This window comes from Dipodomys merriami, unplaced genomic scaffold, assembly GCF_024711535.1.
Source record: "Dipodomys merriami isolate MVZ:Mamm:240054 unplaced genomic scaffold, mDipMer1.0.p SCAF_35, whole genome shotgun sequence".
Taxonomy (NCBI): Eukaryota; Metazoa; Chordata; class Mammalia; order Rodentia; family Heteromyidae; genus Dipodomys; species Dipodomys merriami.
In genome coordinates, this window is record NW_027205048.1 from 8,268,897 (window position 1) to 8,285,274 (window position 16,378).

General features: G+C 39.3%; 2 protein-coding genes across 2 annotated transcripts in view; both read left to right on the forward strand.

Annotated features, from left to right (window-relative positions):
- Ccdc172 (coiled-coil domain containing 172) overlaps positions 1-2,710 on the forward strand; it is a 104,742-nt gene extending 102,032 nt beyond the window's left edge. The window contains exon 8 of the mRNA XM_069987894.1: positions 2,669-2,710. Within this exon, the coding sequence (XP_069843995.1) occupies positions 2,669-2,684 (16 nt within the window). The 3' untranslated portion in view covers positions 2,685-2,710. The remainder of the gene's footprint in view (positions 1-2,668) is intronic.
- The window catches only part of LOC138803820 (pancreatic triacylglycerol lipase), a 42,315-nt gene continuing 28,636 nt past the window's right edge, over positions 2,700-16,378 (forward strand). Inside the window, exon 1 of the mRNA XM_069987891.1 lies at positions 2,700-2,766. The gene's annotated coding sequence lies outside the window, so the exon portion shown is untranslated. The remainder of the gene's footprint in view (positions 2,767-16,378) is intronic.

Consider the following 16,378-nt stretch of genomic DNA (forward strand, 5'->3'; position numbering starts at 1 on the left):
TAGGCATGAGCTACTGTGCCTAGCCTCATACTATACTATTTTATACCAATAGTAAAGATGATGTTTTCTGGAATCTCAGAAACAGATGCTTATTTCATCTTGGCCTGATATAATATCTATAGGTAGGCAGGTAGGTAGGTTGGTAGGTAGGCAAGTAGAGAGGGAGGGAGGGAGGGAGGAAGGAAGAAAGAAAGGAAGGGAGGGAGGAAGGAAGGAAAGAAGGAAGGAAGGAAGGAAGGAAGAAGGAAGGAAGGGAAGGAAAGAGAAAAAGGAAAGGAAGGGAGGAAGGAGAGAAAGAAAAACATATACTTCTTTAGTGGAATTAAGCACAGGTGTATATTCACAAATGACTGGGCAAATAAAAGAATCAATACAAAATGAGCTTTGTATTTTCTTTTGTCGTCCCTAACTATAGACAGTCTTAACTAGGAATTTCTATACTTTTATATTTGTAACCCCCCCACACACACAAAAAAAGAAAACAAGTACCAATCCATGGTTTCCAAGTTTGATTAGTGTTTTTCATGTGGAAAGCCTTGCTTAAATTTAATATATTAAGAGGCCCTCTAGTGGAAGAATGAGCTTATTGTGTCACCCATGGAGTGATTTATAATCAAACCACTGTACGTACATTTCACACATTTTTAATGAATCAAGCCTCTATGTTTCTTGCAGTGAATGTTTTAATTCTTAATATTCCACACATGCTAAAATTCTAATTTGTACCAATCCTGAAATATAAAAATAACAACATGCATAAAAATAGAACATCATTTCAAACAAACAAACAACCCTACCCTGGTTATTGATTGTTGTTCTTGGAGCAGCTGTGTGCATTGAGCTATATAAAACATGGAGGATACCTTATTGTGCTTGCTGAACACATGAATTACTTGGAATCAAGAAAGAAAAGACCCTGGGGTACTGAGCCCTTGCATTTTCCCTGCATGTTTGGGACCGAGGTGGCACCTATGTAACAGAGAATGAGGAACCCTAATTATAATAGACCTGCACAAGCCTCGCAAGGTACCTGGGCCATGAGAATAGAAGGCTCACAATTGTGGGAGTCATTCAGGCTATGTAAGAAGTAACTGTTCCACCAGCCTCTGTTTCAGTGTAATTGCTCCTGGTGTAGTAATCAATGAAGATGTTTCTCTCCCGAGATTGAACTTTCCTCTTGGCTGAACAGCAACTGAAAGCATGTGAGGGTAACATTTAAGTTATGTCTGCAAACCAATTTAACACTATTAACTGGTCAGGTTTGTTTTTAAAAAGTGACAAAGGCATTTCAGTCGACCATCAAAGCTGATTTTTTTTAAAACAGAAATTCACCAGTTATTGATTTCAGTTTTAATAAAGCAGTACACAAATCCATTCCAAATGCCACATTGGTTATATTATGGAGCATATTATGAAGTAAATAGAAAACTAGAAAGGGATGGGCAACCAAATATAATGGAGTAAAATAATTACTTTGATTAGTATTTTATAAGATAACACGTGATGTAATTAGTTTCTTTAATGTCTCTTTCTTCTAAACTTTAGGTCATTCCTGGTAGCAAAAAGACAATAGAAAATTTTAGGACAACTGCTTTTAAAATTAGATGTTTATGGTCACATAATACTACACACACACACACACACACACACACACACACACACACGTGTCCAAGCCCTGAGTTCAAGCCCCATCACTGGCAAAAAAATTTATATCCTTACTAAGAATTTATTGGGTATGTATCATATGCCACTCAATCTGTATCTGTTTCAGCTTTACAATAACTCTGTGAGGTAAGTTCTACTTAGAGATGAGGCACAGAGAGGTTAAGTAAGTGACCAATCATCAGACCGTGGGTCATTGATGGAAATTGAGGGATTCAGAGTCTAAGCAGTCTGCCTACAGTCTGCAGCATTACAAGGCAAGTGCTTCACCCATTCTGAACCACAGAGTGACAGGAACAGAGAAAATATTTAGAGCTTAACAAAATAAAGCATAAGGTCACATTGAATAGAAAATATATCTTTACTATTCCAGTCATCCTGGTAAAGAACTACTTTAATGGCCATGAGCCCGATGGGGGAAGGGAGATGATACACAAATTAAGTAAATAGCAGTAGAACAGAGAAACAGAAAGTAAACTTCTGGGGGAGTGGAGGAGAGGGAGATGTGGAGCCATTTGGGAAAATCTGTGCATCTGATTTGGCACAGCAGCTTATAGTGAAGCATCTGGATTTTATATAATGTACTAAAAGGAACTGTGATGTCCCACTATATATAAATATATATATATATTATTTCTTACATTAATTTGATCAACACAGTCCATAAATCAAAGAGTTAAAAAGAAAGTCTCCTTTTTCTACCTGTCATTTACATCGCTAGATGACTGCAGAGCTCTTCTCTAGGAACCCTATACAGATTGGCTAGGAACTAGGTAGTGAGCGAAAAGCCCTGGTTCTCCTTTAAATAGCACTGTTTTCTCTAGGTGACCAACAGCAATATTTGCTGGGAGAGAAAAACCACTATTTATGTACATCCATTGCCTAAATAATATTCCTTTTGTATTTTAAGTTTGTAGTTTAATATTTCTAAAACATTTTTAACATATACATGTAACTGCACTTAGAAAATAGGTAGATGAATTTTCATATTTCGTTTGATTTTTAGTGGTAGCCAATGGTGAAGAGAGCAACAGAGTGGAAAAGGCAGAGACAAAGTGACTTTTCTGAATGTACTTTGCTCTGTGGATTTAACTTTGGAAACATGTAAGTATGTTACATTACGTTTCATCTTTTTCTTAAATGCTGTTTTTCAAAGCTGTTTTTAACTAGCCTAAAGACAGGACCAACTCAGTAATGTTGAGCCTCCTAGCACTAGAAATATGACCTCTAAATGCCCTTCTTCGTAAAGATCACTAAAGCTGCATGGAAAACTGCTAGTTCCAGGCTAAAACATAGGACTGATGCATTGTGTCAGACCTGAAAGCCAGGAGATAGTAAAGGATTACTACAGTAATCCTTGTCCAAAGGACTAAGGAGCTGACTTTTCAAAACTCCTCCTTATTGGGTATCAGGCACTATGCATCAAAGAATAGTGGTTATATGGCACTGCAATGAAACATTTTAATTATGTTCTTACCCATGACTTCAAAATGCTACTTAAAAACAACAAAAACCACATTGATCACCTTTGAAGGATGCTAATCCCATTACTTTGAAAGTTGACAAATAAGTGGGAAATCATTTATTGATTCTGTGTTTCCTATATGAATTGTAACTCAAGGTCATTAGTTATTTTAAAAAAAATAGCAGAGGCAAATTTTCTTTCCAGAAACATTTTCGCTAATATCTGAAAAATGATATGATTATAATACCATGCTTTTAAATTCTAAAGAATTAAGGCATCTTAATAATGATTCTCAAGAGCTTATAACATTACACACACAACAAAGAAACAACAAGAGAGTCTAGAAATAAACTACCTGACGTTGCTGTCAGCATAGGGGCAGCCTTGACAAGTAGCAGCCTAGCAGTCCTGCTAGGAAAGATTGCAATTCTACTTCCTTTTCTACTTTATTATCATTTTCCAAGCCTATGTGTGCATCCACCTATCGAAGGATGCATGGTTAAAAAAATGCTGAACCATATGCTCACTACCCTAGAGCATATGAACTAATTGGTCCCAGTTGAGGAATTAATTGCATATAGTTCCAGGTACTTGTACAGTCCAGCAAGGTACAGAAGCCATCGACGCATCTCTTATTGTCCCCAAAGCCTCATGATACCCTATACGGAGCAGGCTACCCGGCTATCAGCTGGTGAAGCCTTGGGATATCTTGGAGCATCTATCAAAAGGCTGTGCCTTCAGTCACTCAGCTACTTTATTACTGGTGCCTTCAATTTCACCACCAGCACTTAAAGCATTTAGCTTTTTACTGTCAAAATAACTAACTAGAGATGGGAATGGAAAATGCATAGTCAATGTGCTGCCATTTTTCACTCCCAGCCCAAAGCCCCACTGCTAATTGATCACTATCCTCTTTCCAGCTGAGATCAAATGTGACCTCAGAATCCTTCCCACTCCAGTGCTCCAGGCAGTCACTACCCGTTAATTATTGTTGACACACAAATCAAAAACCATTTGTCATCCTTGGCTCTGGCATTTCTGCTACACCTTGTGCACTTGGAGTAGGCAGGAAATATGATGTGTTTGTTCCTGCTTCTTAACATGCACCTAGGGCTTGAGTGTGGAAGACGATGATAAAGTGAGGAACCTCTTGAGCCTTTCCTAGCTGAAGATGACAGGGATGAAGGTGTCCATTCCTTCAGCAAGTACTTCTAGAATGGCTCATGGCCAGCTTGCAGGATGGGCAGCAGGGGACAAATGGAGGTAGAACCAGGTGCTGACATAGCCACAGCTCATGGAGTTTTCTGCTCCAGGTTTTGAGGGGTTTCTGTCAAGAGGTGAGCATGTAGTTTGACAGTTTTTGAGGAGTGAAAGGATGAACAATGTTTGTTTAGGTGCACTCGACAAAAATGAAATGTAATGGTCATTGTGATTTGCATGGGACTACTCTTTTCCCCTTCTTAACAATGGTAGGAGCTACCATGAGGATGAGACCTGATTTGGGCTTCAACAAGCATTTTACTTACCAAGAGCAATCTTTCTCCACTGAGGCATGCGCACACACTCTCGTGGGGGTTTATTCTTCAATTGAGCTTATTAATCTGCGCGATTTGGTTGTTACTCTCGTGTTTGCTGCATTCCCAATTGCACTTAAAAGGATCAATGGTTCCAAAGTTGTTCACTGAACTGGGAAATCGGAGATTACAATAGCAGCGTAAATATCACAGCACAGAATTGTAAAATAAAACTGACCCCAGCCCTGGGTCAAACACATCTGAAAGTACACAGAGAAGATGTTACATAGCAAAACTTTTTCCACCTTCCTTCCCTAGTACAATAAACATTTTTCAAAGTAACATTTTTTTTTTGCTATTCTCAGGACATTTATAAGGAAACAGCAGTGACTTGAATTATATTGAATATTTTTTAAGACAGTGTTGTCTAGTATACCATTTACTTGTAGGAAATGAGCTCAAGAACACATTAGCACCATTCAGTATTGGGTTCCTTGGAACAAAAACAGGTGCAAGGCAGAATATCACAGAGAAGCTTGTAAAAGGTAGCCCCAAAGTCAGGGACAGATTTTTGAGAAACCACCGAATAATCTATCAGTTAAACGGTTGGATGTTGCATCTTATCAGCAGTATACCATGTGGAATTATCAGCACTTGTGCTTGCCAGTGAGCTTATATAACCGTACATAAGCATAGATATGGAAAGCAGTGTGAGGGAGAAGTAGCTGAGGATTTTCTGTCCTTTTTACTGCAGAAAGCCGCTGCTGCAAGCCTTTGCATCCAGTTAACTAATTGGTTTGTTTGTCATGCCATAAACTGACAAAGGTGTACTGGGATGGGTACAGACAGTACCAGCTGTGTTTGCAGCAGAGGCTGTGAGGACCCAAGGGAGCAGCAGGACACCAGAGTGCCTGTTAATGCATGGCTGGCTTCACAAAGAACAGTTGGTCCACAAAATGCCTTCTGAGCCTGACACGGTATGAGACAAATTGTGACATTTTGTCTATGACAATATCATAGCCACAGAATATATATCCTGAATACCAAATGAAGGAAGAAAAGAGCTCCAAGGCTCTTTTCCAAGGGAAAATGTGTTCGTGGAGAAAGAGGCAGATGTGAGTCACTGCCCAAGGCCAGTGCCCTTGATCACATCCCATCCTGAGTTGAGGTGAGGCACTCCAGCACGATGCACAGCTTTTTGAATAGCCAGAACATCTCACTTCTTAGGGTAAAAATAACCACAACTTTAAATGGCTATGATTAAATCTTAGAACTGTTAAGAAAGATGGAGCTGGTGAAAACAATTTGATCCTCACTATCCTATCACTTGATAATGCTCCCTATACTCTCCGCACCTCCCCCCCACCACCAATGCACACATCAAAGAATACAGAGGAGGAGCTGGGAAGGTGGCTCAGTGGTAGAGCGCTTGCCTTGCATGCTTGAGGCCCTGGGTTCGATTCCTCAGCACCACATAAGCAAAAAAGAAAAAAGCTGGAAGTGGCGCTGTGGCTCAAGTGGTAGAGCGCTAGCCTTGAGCTGAAGAGCTGAGGGACAGCGCCCAGGCCCAGAGTTCAGGCCCCACGACCGGACCCAAAAAATAAATAAATAAATAAAAAAGAATACAGAGGAAATTTCCTTAATGTCCTCAAAGTAGGATGCTAAGAATGACCAGATACTCACCAGTTTTCATCTTGTATGTAAAACACCAACTGATGTTCATAGCACAGTGACTCAACCATGACTCACCATGTCCATTCTGTTCATTCCCACACTTACTTGCCTGTTGTCCTTGTTAATCCAGGTATATAATGTAATCAAACATTACATCAGCTGATGATATAAAGATAGATCCCAGAACCTCTTAGGAAACTTTATAACTCCCTGTGTCCGGGCAACCTTCCAGCCCAATGACATCACTATCCTTGGGGATAGTATCTCAGTATTGGTATTTAATCCAAAAATGTCCAAAGTGCACTCTAGGTTGAGAAACTAAGAATTGGTCACTGAGCTCTCTTAGAATAGAACAAAAGAAATAGTCTAGAGCTCCATTTAGTATACAACAGGAGAAACAGATAAGCACCAATTTTTAGCTTGGATGACTTAATTCTCCTCTACTTCCTCCTTCTCCTTTACTTCCTCCTCTTCAGGTTATCTTCACTGGCTCTGAGGAATTTTACCTCTTTCCCTTCTGGGTCCTTTTCCACTAGATTGTGTCATTAGCAAAGTCATATTATTACCATGTAGAGATTTAGCACATGGCCTCATGTAACAGGACCTGACTAGATCTTGTGAAAGGAAATCCCTTCCCTCTCTCAATCCCATACCCATGCAAGCCCACCTAGCACACAGGGACAACTTAAGAGAAGGTGGAGGGGGAAAGAGAGCACAAGGAGTTGGACTTGAGAGCAGCACCAATGGGAGTGCAGAGGTTGCATGTCCAGCAGGGAATTACTGTAGAGATGGACAGACAGACAGACAGACAGACAGACAAATTATATACAGAGCGGGGGGGGGGGGAGATTTACATACCACCAGGGTTGCCTGGTATGCAGTGGGGGCTAAAAATGATACTTAAGCATAAAAGAGGCATGAGACAATGTCTACACTGAGTCCCTGGGCCCTTGGGACCTTTCATGGTTAGTGCTGAAATCCCCTCACTGCTGCGTGGAGTCCAGATGGGAAAATACAAGACTCTTCTCTGGAGTCTTTGTTTCATGGACTTTTCAACAAATGCTTGTTTGTTTATTCAGAAAATAGTTACTTGGGGTAGAAGCCTTCTTGTCTTCTTTTTTGAAGAATCACCAGTACAGATAAGCCAGAGTGAGGCAAGCAGGAAGCGAAAAGGGCTGCAGGGAGCACAGAGACCACTTTGTGGAAGTGGCCTGCCAGAAGAGGTGGTAACGGAGCATGCACCAGGAAGGGTGGAACTTGGTGCAAAGTTCTGACTGTGTCATTTAACTTAACTCCTAAGAGTCACAACTTAGCTGTTTTCTCCTGCAGAGCGGTTGGACAAAGCTGTGTCCCCATTTTTGTGAAAAGACTAACATCAGACTGCATGATAGGCTTGGTTATCTCCTATGGCTTTTTCTTGGAATCTCTGTTGGGATTTGTACTTCACAACCCAGTTCTTCTGGGGGATGACCTCCCTGAAACTTCTTAGTTCACAGGCTTAGCAGAACCTCTGTGCTCAGAAAGGACAGGTTCCTGAGACCTGCCTTCCTTCTTGTGCTTATCTGTGTCTAGCAGAGGCAAGAGTGGGACAAAGGTGACATGGTCGTCTCTCTTGAGACGTGTTGTGTAGCAGACACTGGAAGAGAATGTGTTTTCCTGGCAAATATAAGTGGCCCAGCCACTGTATGAGGGCAGACTCTGAGTGCATCAGTTCCCTGTGTCTGGGGTCAGGTGGCAATGCGCGGATCTGCTCTGGGGTTCTGGGTTGCACTTGACCTCAGGCTGCCTGAGAATCCCAATTCCCCTAAGTCTTCAAGTACTCCACCCAATCATGAATTTAGAGTAATTTAGGAGTAGCAAATGGAAGGGAAAGGCTTTTATGTTTTTAATATAGACAAGTTCCTTTCGGGATATTAGCAATATGTACAAAGACTATTTCTGCAGAAATATCCATGAGGACTGCGCAAGCCACAAAGGATGTTTGTAGCCTAGTAGATGCTTTGACTTGAACTTTTAATGGACTTTGGGGGGAAATCAGTGAATAATGAAATACTGACATATTCTAAACTGTTTTTCTACTGGGAAATAAATGACACTCTAGAGGCCTGAATAAATCATTACAGCTAATAAAATTTCCTGATATTGCCTCTAGTGAATTTGCACCAGGATTGAATTTCTACAGATTTATACAGTCAAACAAGGTCAGTCTATATAAAGGAAAGCTGTTTATCCAGCACTTGGGCAACATAAATTTCGACTATTCATTATGTAAGCACACCTGCTGTGCGTGCCCTTTGTAGTTTTCCCATGAGGTTGGAGAAGAGAAGGCTTATGTTGCTGATAATACTTATTATTGCTAGAGAGCAAAAACTACACGATCCAATCCTTGGCTATTTGATTCGTTTATGTCTTCAGTCATTGAAGGCTTTGGTTTCATTTCTAATCAAAACGATGTCTAATTTAACTTGCATTTTCAGTGGAATTTTCATTTTTATTGTTTTATATATGTATAGATTCAAATTCTAACTTTTGTTTTTGTGTGTTTCACCTATTTTATCCACCTATTTTATGGCTTATCTCTTTCTTATTGATTTGTAAAAACTTTTTGTATATCAGAGATATTAATTTCTTTCTCTGACATAGACATGGTAAGTATTCTCCCACTTATGGTTCATATATTGTCTTTGGGTTTTTTTGTTTTTTGGTTGGTTGTGGGGCTTGAATTCTGGGCTTGGGCACTGTCCCTGAGCTCTTCAGCTCAAGGCGAGTACTCTACCACTTGAGCCACGGCGCCATGTCCAGTTTTCTAGTGGTTTATTGGAGATAAGAGTCTCACCGACTTTCCTGCTTAGGCTGGCTTTGAGCCATGATCCTCAGATCTCAGCCTCCTGAGTAGCTAGGATTACAGGCGTGAGCCACCGGCACCTAGCTTTGTCTTTGTTTTTATACTGTGGATATATTTTTAATTTTTATTTACAATTTTTATTTACTCATTGTGTAAGAGATAAGTTTAAGATTAGCTTTACTTTCTTTTTCAAATTATATCCTAGTTACTCAGGAGGCTAAAGTTAGAAAGATTGCAATTTGAAGACAGCCTGGGCTGAAAGTTTCTTAGACTTCATGTTACCAGTAAAAAGCTGGGCACAGTGGTGTGTGCCTGTCATCACATCTACACAGGATGTGTAAACAGGAAAACAAAACCTAGCCAGACTGAGCAAAATACAATAACTTATCTGAAAAATAACCAAAGCAAAAAGGGCCAGGGGTGTGGTTCAAGTGGTACAGCACCTGCCTGACAAGCACAAGGCTTTGAGTTCAAGTTCTAGTACTGAAATAAAAAAGAAAAGAAAAAAAATCCAGTCAGAATTTTGGAGGGTTTCATTTATTTCAAATGTAACTTGACCAGAATACTACCCTTCACACTACACAGCCACCCTCTTCCAGTTGATCTCCATCAACCAGGTGTCTCCACTTCCTGCAATGAGGCCTGTGGTTTTTTTTATTGTAAAGGTAGAATGAAAATCTCTAGTGATGAAAAACAGGAACTTTGGTTCCAATCCTGATTCTGCCATGTTCTTCAAATGACTTCAGTGAGCTGGGGAACCTCCGTGAAGCCATTTTCTCAGTTATAACAAACATTACTGTAATAATACCCCCAACCTAGAGTTCACCTTGACAATTAAGTGATGCTGTTAGAAAATACTCTAGCCTCAATATGTGGTTGTTATTAACTGTCATTTTTTATTTGTAGGCATTTTGTATCACTTTTTGTAAGTAGATGCTCTTTTTTTCATTACCAGTATTTGCATAGAATTAAATCTGTTAATTTTTATACATAAAATCAACAGTTCAAGGCTGGGGAGGTGGCTCAGTGATAGAGTGCTTGTCTCACAAGCATGAAGCCCTGGGTTTGATTCCTCAGCACCACATAAGCAGAAAAGGCCAGAAGTGGTGCTGTGGCTCAAGTGGTAGAGTGCTAGCCTTGAGCTGAAGAGCTGAAGGTCAGCACCCAGACCCAGAGTTCAGGTACCACGACCAGCCAAAAAAACAAAAACAAAAACAAAATCAACAATTCAAAATCTTACAAAATTCTGTTACTGTTTTCAGGGTTTTTTTTTCATAAATGTAGAAGGCATCTGAAAGTAGGGAATATTCCCTTCTTCCTTTGTGGCATATAGCTTGCTATATTTTTGCATTATATAATTTAGCCCTTCCAGAAAAATTGATCTATAATAAAAACAAACATCCTTATTACAACTAGTGTCAATGAAAATGTTTCTATTTTTCACCAGTAAGCCTTTATTCTTGAGGAGTATTATTGTCATGTTGGAGAGATAGTCTCCTACCCTGATTTTCCAAAGTATTGTTGATCTGTTTTTAAATCAACAATATTGGCAGTTTCTGGAGGCTGAAGGAGGGAATGGAGAGCTGCAGATCAAATGATGTGACATCTCTTTTGTGCAAGGTATTTTTCTAGAGTTCTGTGGTACAATATTGTGCTATAGATAATAATACTGTACTGTACACTTAAAATCAGTGAAGATGGTAGCTCTCCTATTAAGTTTTCTTGCCACAGTAATTTTTAAGCAGGCATGAATAACAAGTGAAAGAATACTCAAAGCAGAGGCAAGACGGAGACACATACAAATAGAGATGTTGCATGATGGGATAGGCAGGTGTGCATCAGTAGGAATAGATTGAACTTCCTAACAAATACTTCAGAAAACTGGTTATACATTTCAAGTTGGACACTTAACATATACTATATGAAAAGGTTAACTCTCTGTAAATTAGGGACTTTAAAGGAACATCTCATTGTTACAATGGGTCAACCTGTATCCTTATTTCAGCATTTTGTTATTTCCCTTCCCCTCCCCAAGCCACTATGTTGAAAACGAACTTTACAACTTTGGAGGGGAGGAGGGAGGGGATGGTAAGGGAAAAATAAAGGAGGAGGTAACAATGCTTGATGTGAAATGTACTCATTACCTTACTCATGTAACTGTAACCCCTCTGTACAGTATCTTTACAATAAAAAAAATATACTAAAAAGAAAAGAAAGGAACAATTAGAGACCATTAAATGCCTTTAAATTTTTTCAATTGAGAAGGATTTCTTTTAAAATATATAAAGGTAGCAGAAATCCAGGTTGAAGATATTGAGGGGGAGGGGAATGTATATTGATGAAGATTTTGGCCTTAACTCTGAGGAGGACTTGTTTTTGAGTTAGGCTCTCTCTAAATCTATAGAAACTAGACTAAAATGTGTGAGCACCCTATCTCTGCTTCCTGAGTAGCTAGGATTATGAGTATGTGCCATCATGTTGACTTTGAAGTTTTAAAAAATGATATTGGGTATTGAATCTAGGGTCTTTCCCATGCTGGGATAGTTCTCTGCCCCTTGAGCTATACCCACGGCTCTCCTCAGGAAGATTTTGAGCATAAAAAAGGAATGTGCATTGCATTATGATTGTTTATGCCTTAAGCATACCTTGTAATTTGCTATGGTCTGGGTGTTTGTGGCCCTGTAAAGTTCCTACATTGAATCCTAACCCTCAAGGTAGTAGTATCAGGTAGTGGAGCCTTTTGGTGATTGTACCATGGAGGAATATTCCTCATGAATGAATTAGAGCCATCATGAAAGAGCCCCTAGAGAGACCCACACCCTCTACCAAGGGAGGACATATGAAGAGAAGACTCCCTATGAACCAGAAATCTATTGACACCTTCACCTTGTGCTTCTCTGCTTCCAGAACTGTAATCAATTTCGCTGTTTCTAAGCCACCAACTCCATGAGGTTTTCTTATTATACTAGTCCAAATAGACCAAGACAAGTATATTTTCCTGACAATTTAATATGATTTTTAAATAGCTGTTTAGAGCCTAAAATGTTTTTTTTCTCCTACTTCCTGCTTTATTCCCATGGGTTTATAAAGAAGGAAATGAGTGAAGATGCAACTGGAATATCTTGCTTAGTAAATAAGTTTAGAGAACCACTATAAATAGCAAGGGCTACAGCAATTAGGACTTCAGTGTTATCTTTGCAAAAAGCTGCCAGGAGCTGCTGTGCAGATTTAGTCTCTGCCATCCAAGGGTTGACCTGACACTTACAGGATCAAATGTCTTGAAAAATAAGACTCTGGTTCTTAGATGTTTCTATTCTCTGATGTTTTTGCCCAGTTTTGAGATAATGAGAGCTCATTAAAATCCCTGTGTAAAATTTCACAGGCAACTGGTGTGACAAGGCCCCTTGGATCAGATAATTTACTCTTCTCTGTCCATTACTAATCTGATTTATATCAGAGCCAGTTCTTGTCTCCTGTGTGGTATGACTACAGTCCCATCACTCACCAACGCCTTGATCAGTCATGACATGCTAAGGTCTCTGCCCTCTTACTTGTCCTTCTTTCTTCTCTTTGCACCTTCTATCTTATCTGAGCACTAGATGTCTCCTCTACAGAGAGGCAAATAGGTAGCTGGTTTCAGTGGCACTGACCTTTTCTTCAAGATGTATCCTGAGGCCCTACTCCTGTCTGCATGGAGCTGATAAGTCGGTCATCATGACAGACCTTTTTCCCTCATCGGCTTTTCTGAGTTGAATCTCTCTTCTCTCCTCATCACTTCATCTGGTGGCCTGTAACTTAGTGTTCCTTGATGCTGTATCCTTTATTAGCTCACGTTTCTTTTACATTACTGCTAAGAGGTAAGTTGTGCCTCTTCATAATTTTTTTAAAAAAATTATTGTAAATGTGATGTACAGAGGGGTTTGTAGTTACATGGAGTCAGGAAATGAGTACATTTCTTTTTCAACAGTGTCACCCCCTTCCTCATTCCAAGTTTTCCCCCTCCCAATTTCCTTTCCCCCCGGTGGCTCAGTGGTAGAGCGCTTGCCTTGCATGCATGAGGCCCTGGGTTCGATTCCTCAGCACCACATAAGCAAAAAGAAAAAAAGCCGGAAGTGGCGCTGTGGCTCAAGTGGTAGAGCGCTAGCCTTGAGCTGAAGAGCTGAGGGACAGAGCCCAGGCCCAGAGTTCAGGCCCCACGACCGGACCCAAAAAAAAAAAAAACAAAAAAAACCAATTTCCTTTCCCCCAAAGTTGTCTAGTGCATTTCCAACATAGTGTCTATTGGGTTTCACTGCTGAATTGGTTTGCCCTTTGTACCACTATTTCTGTTGCTTCTCCGTCCCCTCCCCAAATCAGATAAATGTACATATTGAAAGGAACTCCAAGATATGGAAACAAAAGTTCTCTTTTTAATCTTAATGTTTTGATGACTCTATCTTCTTTTATTTGTGTATGGTGGGGGGAGGGGACAGAACTCAAGGAAAAAAATGGATTAAAAAGTGCAGCATTGGGCTCACTGGATGCTGAGGACAGTGAACTATATAAATCATGGGTGGACACGGGGGGGGGGGGACTGGGAGGAAGTAAGGGAGGGGAAGATACTGTATGAAATGAAATATACTCATTTGCTGACTCAACTAATTGTAACCCCTTTGTATATCACCTTTACAATAACAAAATTTCAAAAAAAGAAATAAATTAACCAGGCAGTTGTTTTTCCAAATTAAAAAAAATAACCATTTAGAATGACTAAATGATCTTGGTGGAGTAGCAGTAAAGAATTAGTAATTTTTGAACAACTGCCCAATAAATAAGTGGGCTAAAGACTTAAAGAGAAACTTCTCTGAAGAAGAAAGAAGGATGGCCAATAGATACACGAAGAAATGCTCAACCTCCCTAGCCATAAAAGAAATGCAAATCAAAACAACATTGAGATATCACCTCACCCCAGTTAGAATGGCTAAAATCAAAAACTCTAAAAACAACAGATGCTGGAGGGGATGTGGACAGAAGGGAACCTTACTGCATTGTTGGTGGGAGTGTAAACTTGTTCAACCACTTTGGAAAGTAGTATGGAGGTTCCTCAAAAGACTCCACATAGAGCTCCCCTATGACCCAGCAATCCCACTTTTGGGCATTTACCCAAATGTTTACAAACAAGGCCACACTAAAGCTACCAGCATGACTATGTTTATTGCAGCATTATTTACCATAGCTAAGATATGGAACCAACCCAGATGCCCCTCAGTAGATGAATGGATCAAGAAAATGTGGTATATATACACAATGGAATTCTATGCCTCCATCAGAAAGAATGACATTTCCCCATTTATTAGGAAATGGAAAGGCTTGGAAAAAATTATATTAAGTGAAGTAAGCCAGGCCCAAAGAAACATAGGTCCCATGGTTTCCCTTATTTGCAATATCTAGTATATGTCTGAGTCAAGCAGAAAAGGTCAGATAAGGTGATGTTAGAGAAATGAACCCTAAGATATGTATTCAAATGTTTTTTTTCTTTCATGCACACATTTATAAGATTATTTCTTTGTTGCTTTGTATGTCCCTCCCCCACAGTATAACCCCTGCTTTCACTGTATTTGATGTCGGTATAATTTGTGGAGGGGAAGGGGAAAAACAAATAGGGATACAGGTGGATCCATTGCAACAATGAGATGTACAAGTCGTTATATCGAAAACGAACTTTACAACTTTGGTGGGGGGGGCCGGGGAGGATTGGAGGATTGAGTGGGGGGGGAAGGGGGAGAATGGGAAGGGATGGAAAGGGGAAACAAAGGAGAGGCTACAATGCTTGATAAGAAATGTACTCATTATCTTGTCCATGTAATTGTAACTCCTCTGTACAGTATTTTCACAATTAAAAAAAACACAAAAAAATCACACAGTACATTAAAAGCAACAACATCAAAGAAAAAAAAAGAATTAGTAATTTTTTGTTTCTGACTCTCCTGTGGGTTAGATAAGCTGTTCATAGAAAATGCATGTGGGCAGGTAATTTTTTTATATTTCCTTTCTAGGCTGCCCTAATTGGGTCTATGGTAACAAAGTCCTTTCAATAAGAAGCACCTATATATTCAGCATTGTGGAATTTAAAAAATCAGCTGAAAAAGTAACTTAAGCATTAATTCCCAGATTCAAAGATAAATTATATGTGTACATTTATGTATTTTCATCAGTTATTGAAGCTGTGCTGTCCGATGAGTTCTGACAAGTGTATAAACTTAGCAAGCCATTGCCAGAGCCAAGAAACACTTAAAATTTTTCTCTTGACCCTTGTCCCTTTCTCTTCCTGAAACTCAGTTTCTTTGTGAGCAGAGATTCATTCTTCCCTTTTTCTTGGGCCCAGACAACCTCAAATTGTCTTTTAATCATTTCCTAGAATTTTAGATAAATTGAGTAAGTCAGAATGTATCCAGGCATGCCTGACTTTTTTTGCATTCTGTCAGATGATTTCAAGATATATCCCATTATTGTGTTCATCAGCAGAAAGTGTTCTTTTACGTTGATGAGGATTAATGTATCTAAAGATATATAACATTGTGTTAATTCAGTCGCCTTCTCATGGACATTATGGAGAAGCTGAAGCAGGACTTCACCTATTGGTAAGTGGGAACAGCTGTAATAGCTGATGCTTAGCTCAAAATAATGTTGGCAATAGTTCTAAATTCGTTATTCTGTTATTTCTTTAAATGTTTACATCCAGTACTACCACTGATGATTCTGTTTTTATTGTGTTCTTGACCCTCTCGTTTGATCATAGTAAGCCTGCTTTATGAAACTGTAATTGCTGATCTGCATGTTTTCAGGTGAAATAACTTTCCCATGATACACGGTAATAAGAATTCAACAACCTTTCTAATTTAAATAAAACAAAATAAAACAACAATAAAAAAACACCAACAAACTACTGAGTTTTTTCAAGAGAAAAAAAAAATCTTTTCACTTCAATATATTTAGCTGAGGGGCCCTCTGGTGGAAGAATCTGTGTATAACAGGACAGGAGCTGCTTCCTGCTTTGACTGCCTGTGAATTCTACATTTTATTCATGAAAACTATATTACCTCTATCTATATTACAGTAAAATTCTCAAAATTCAAGTGTTTGCTCAGGTTAAAATTCGAAGTTTGGATTCAATATTAAACTATCTGATGAGACTGAACATAATGGTAATAAATACTTCCTATCCCAGTTGTTACTAGA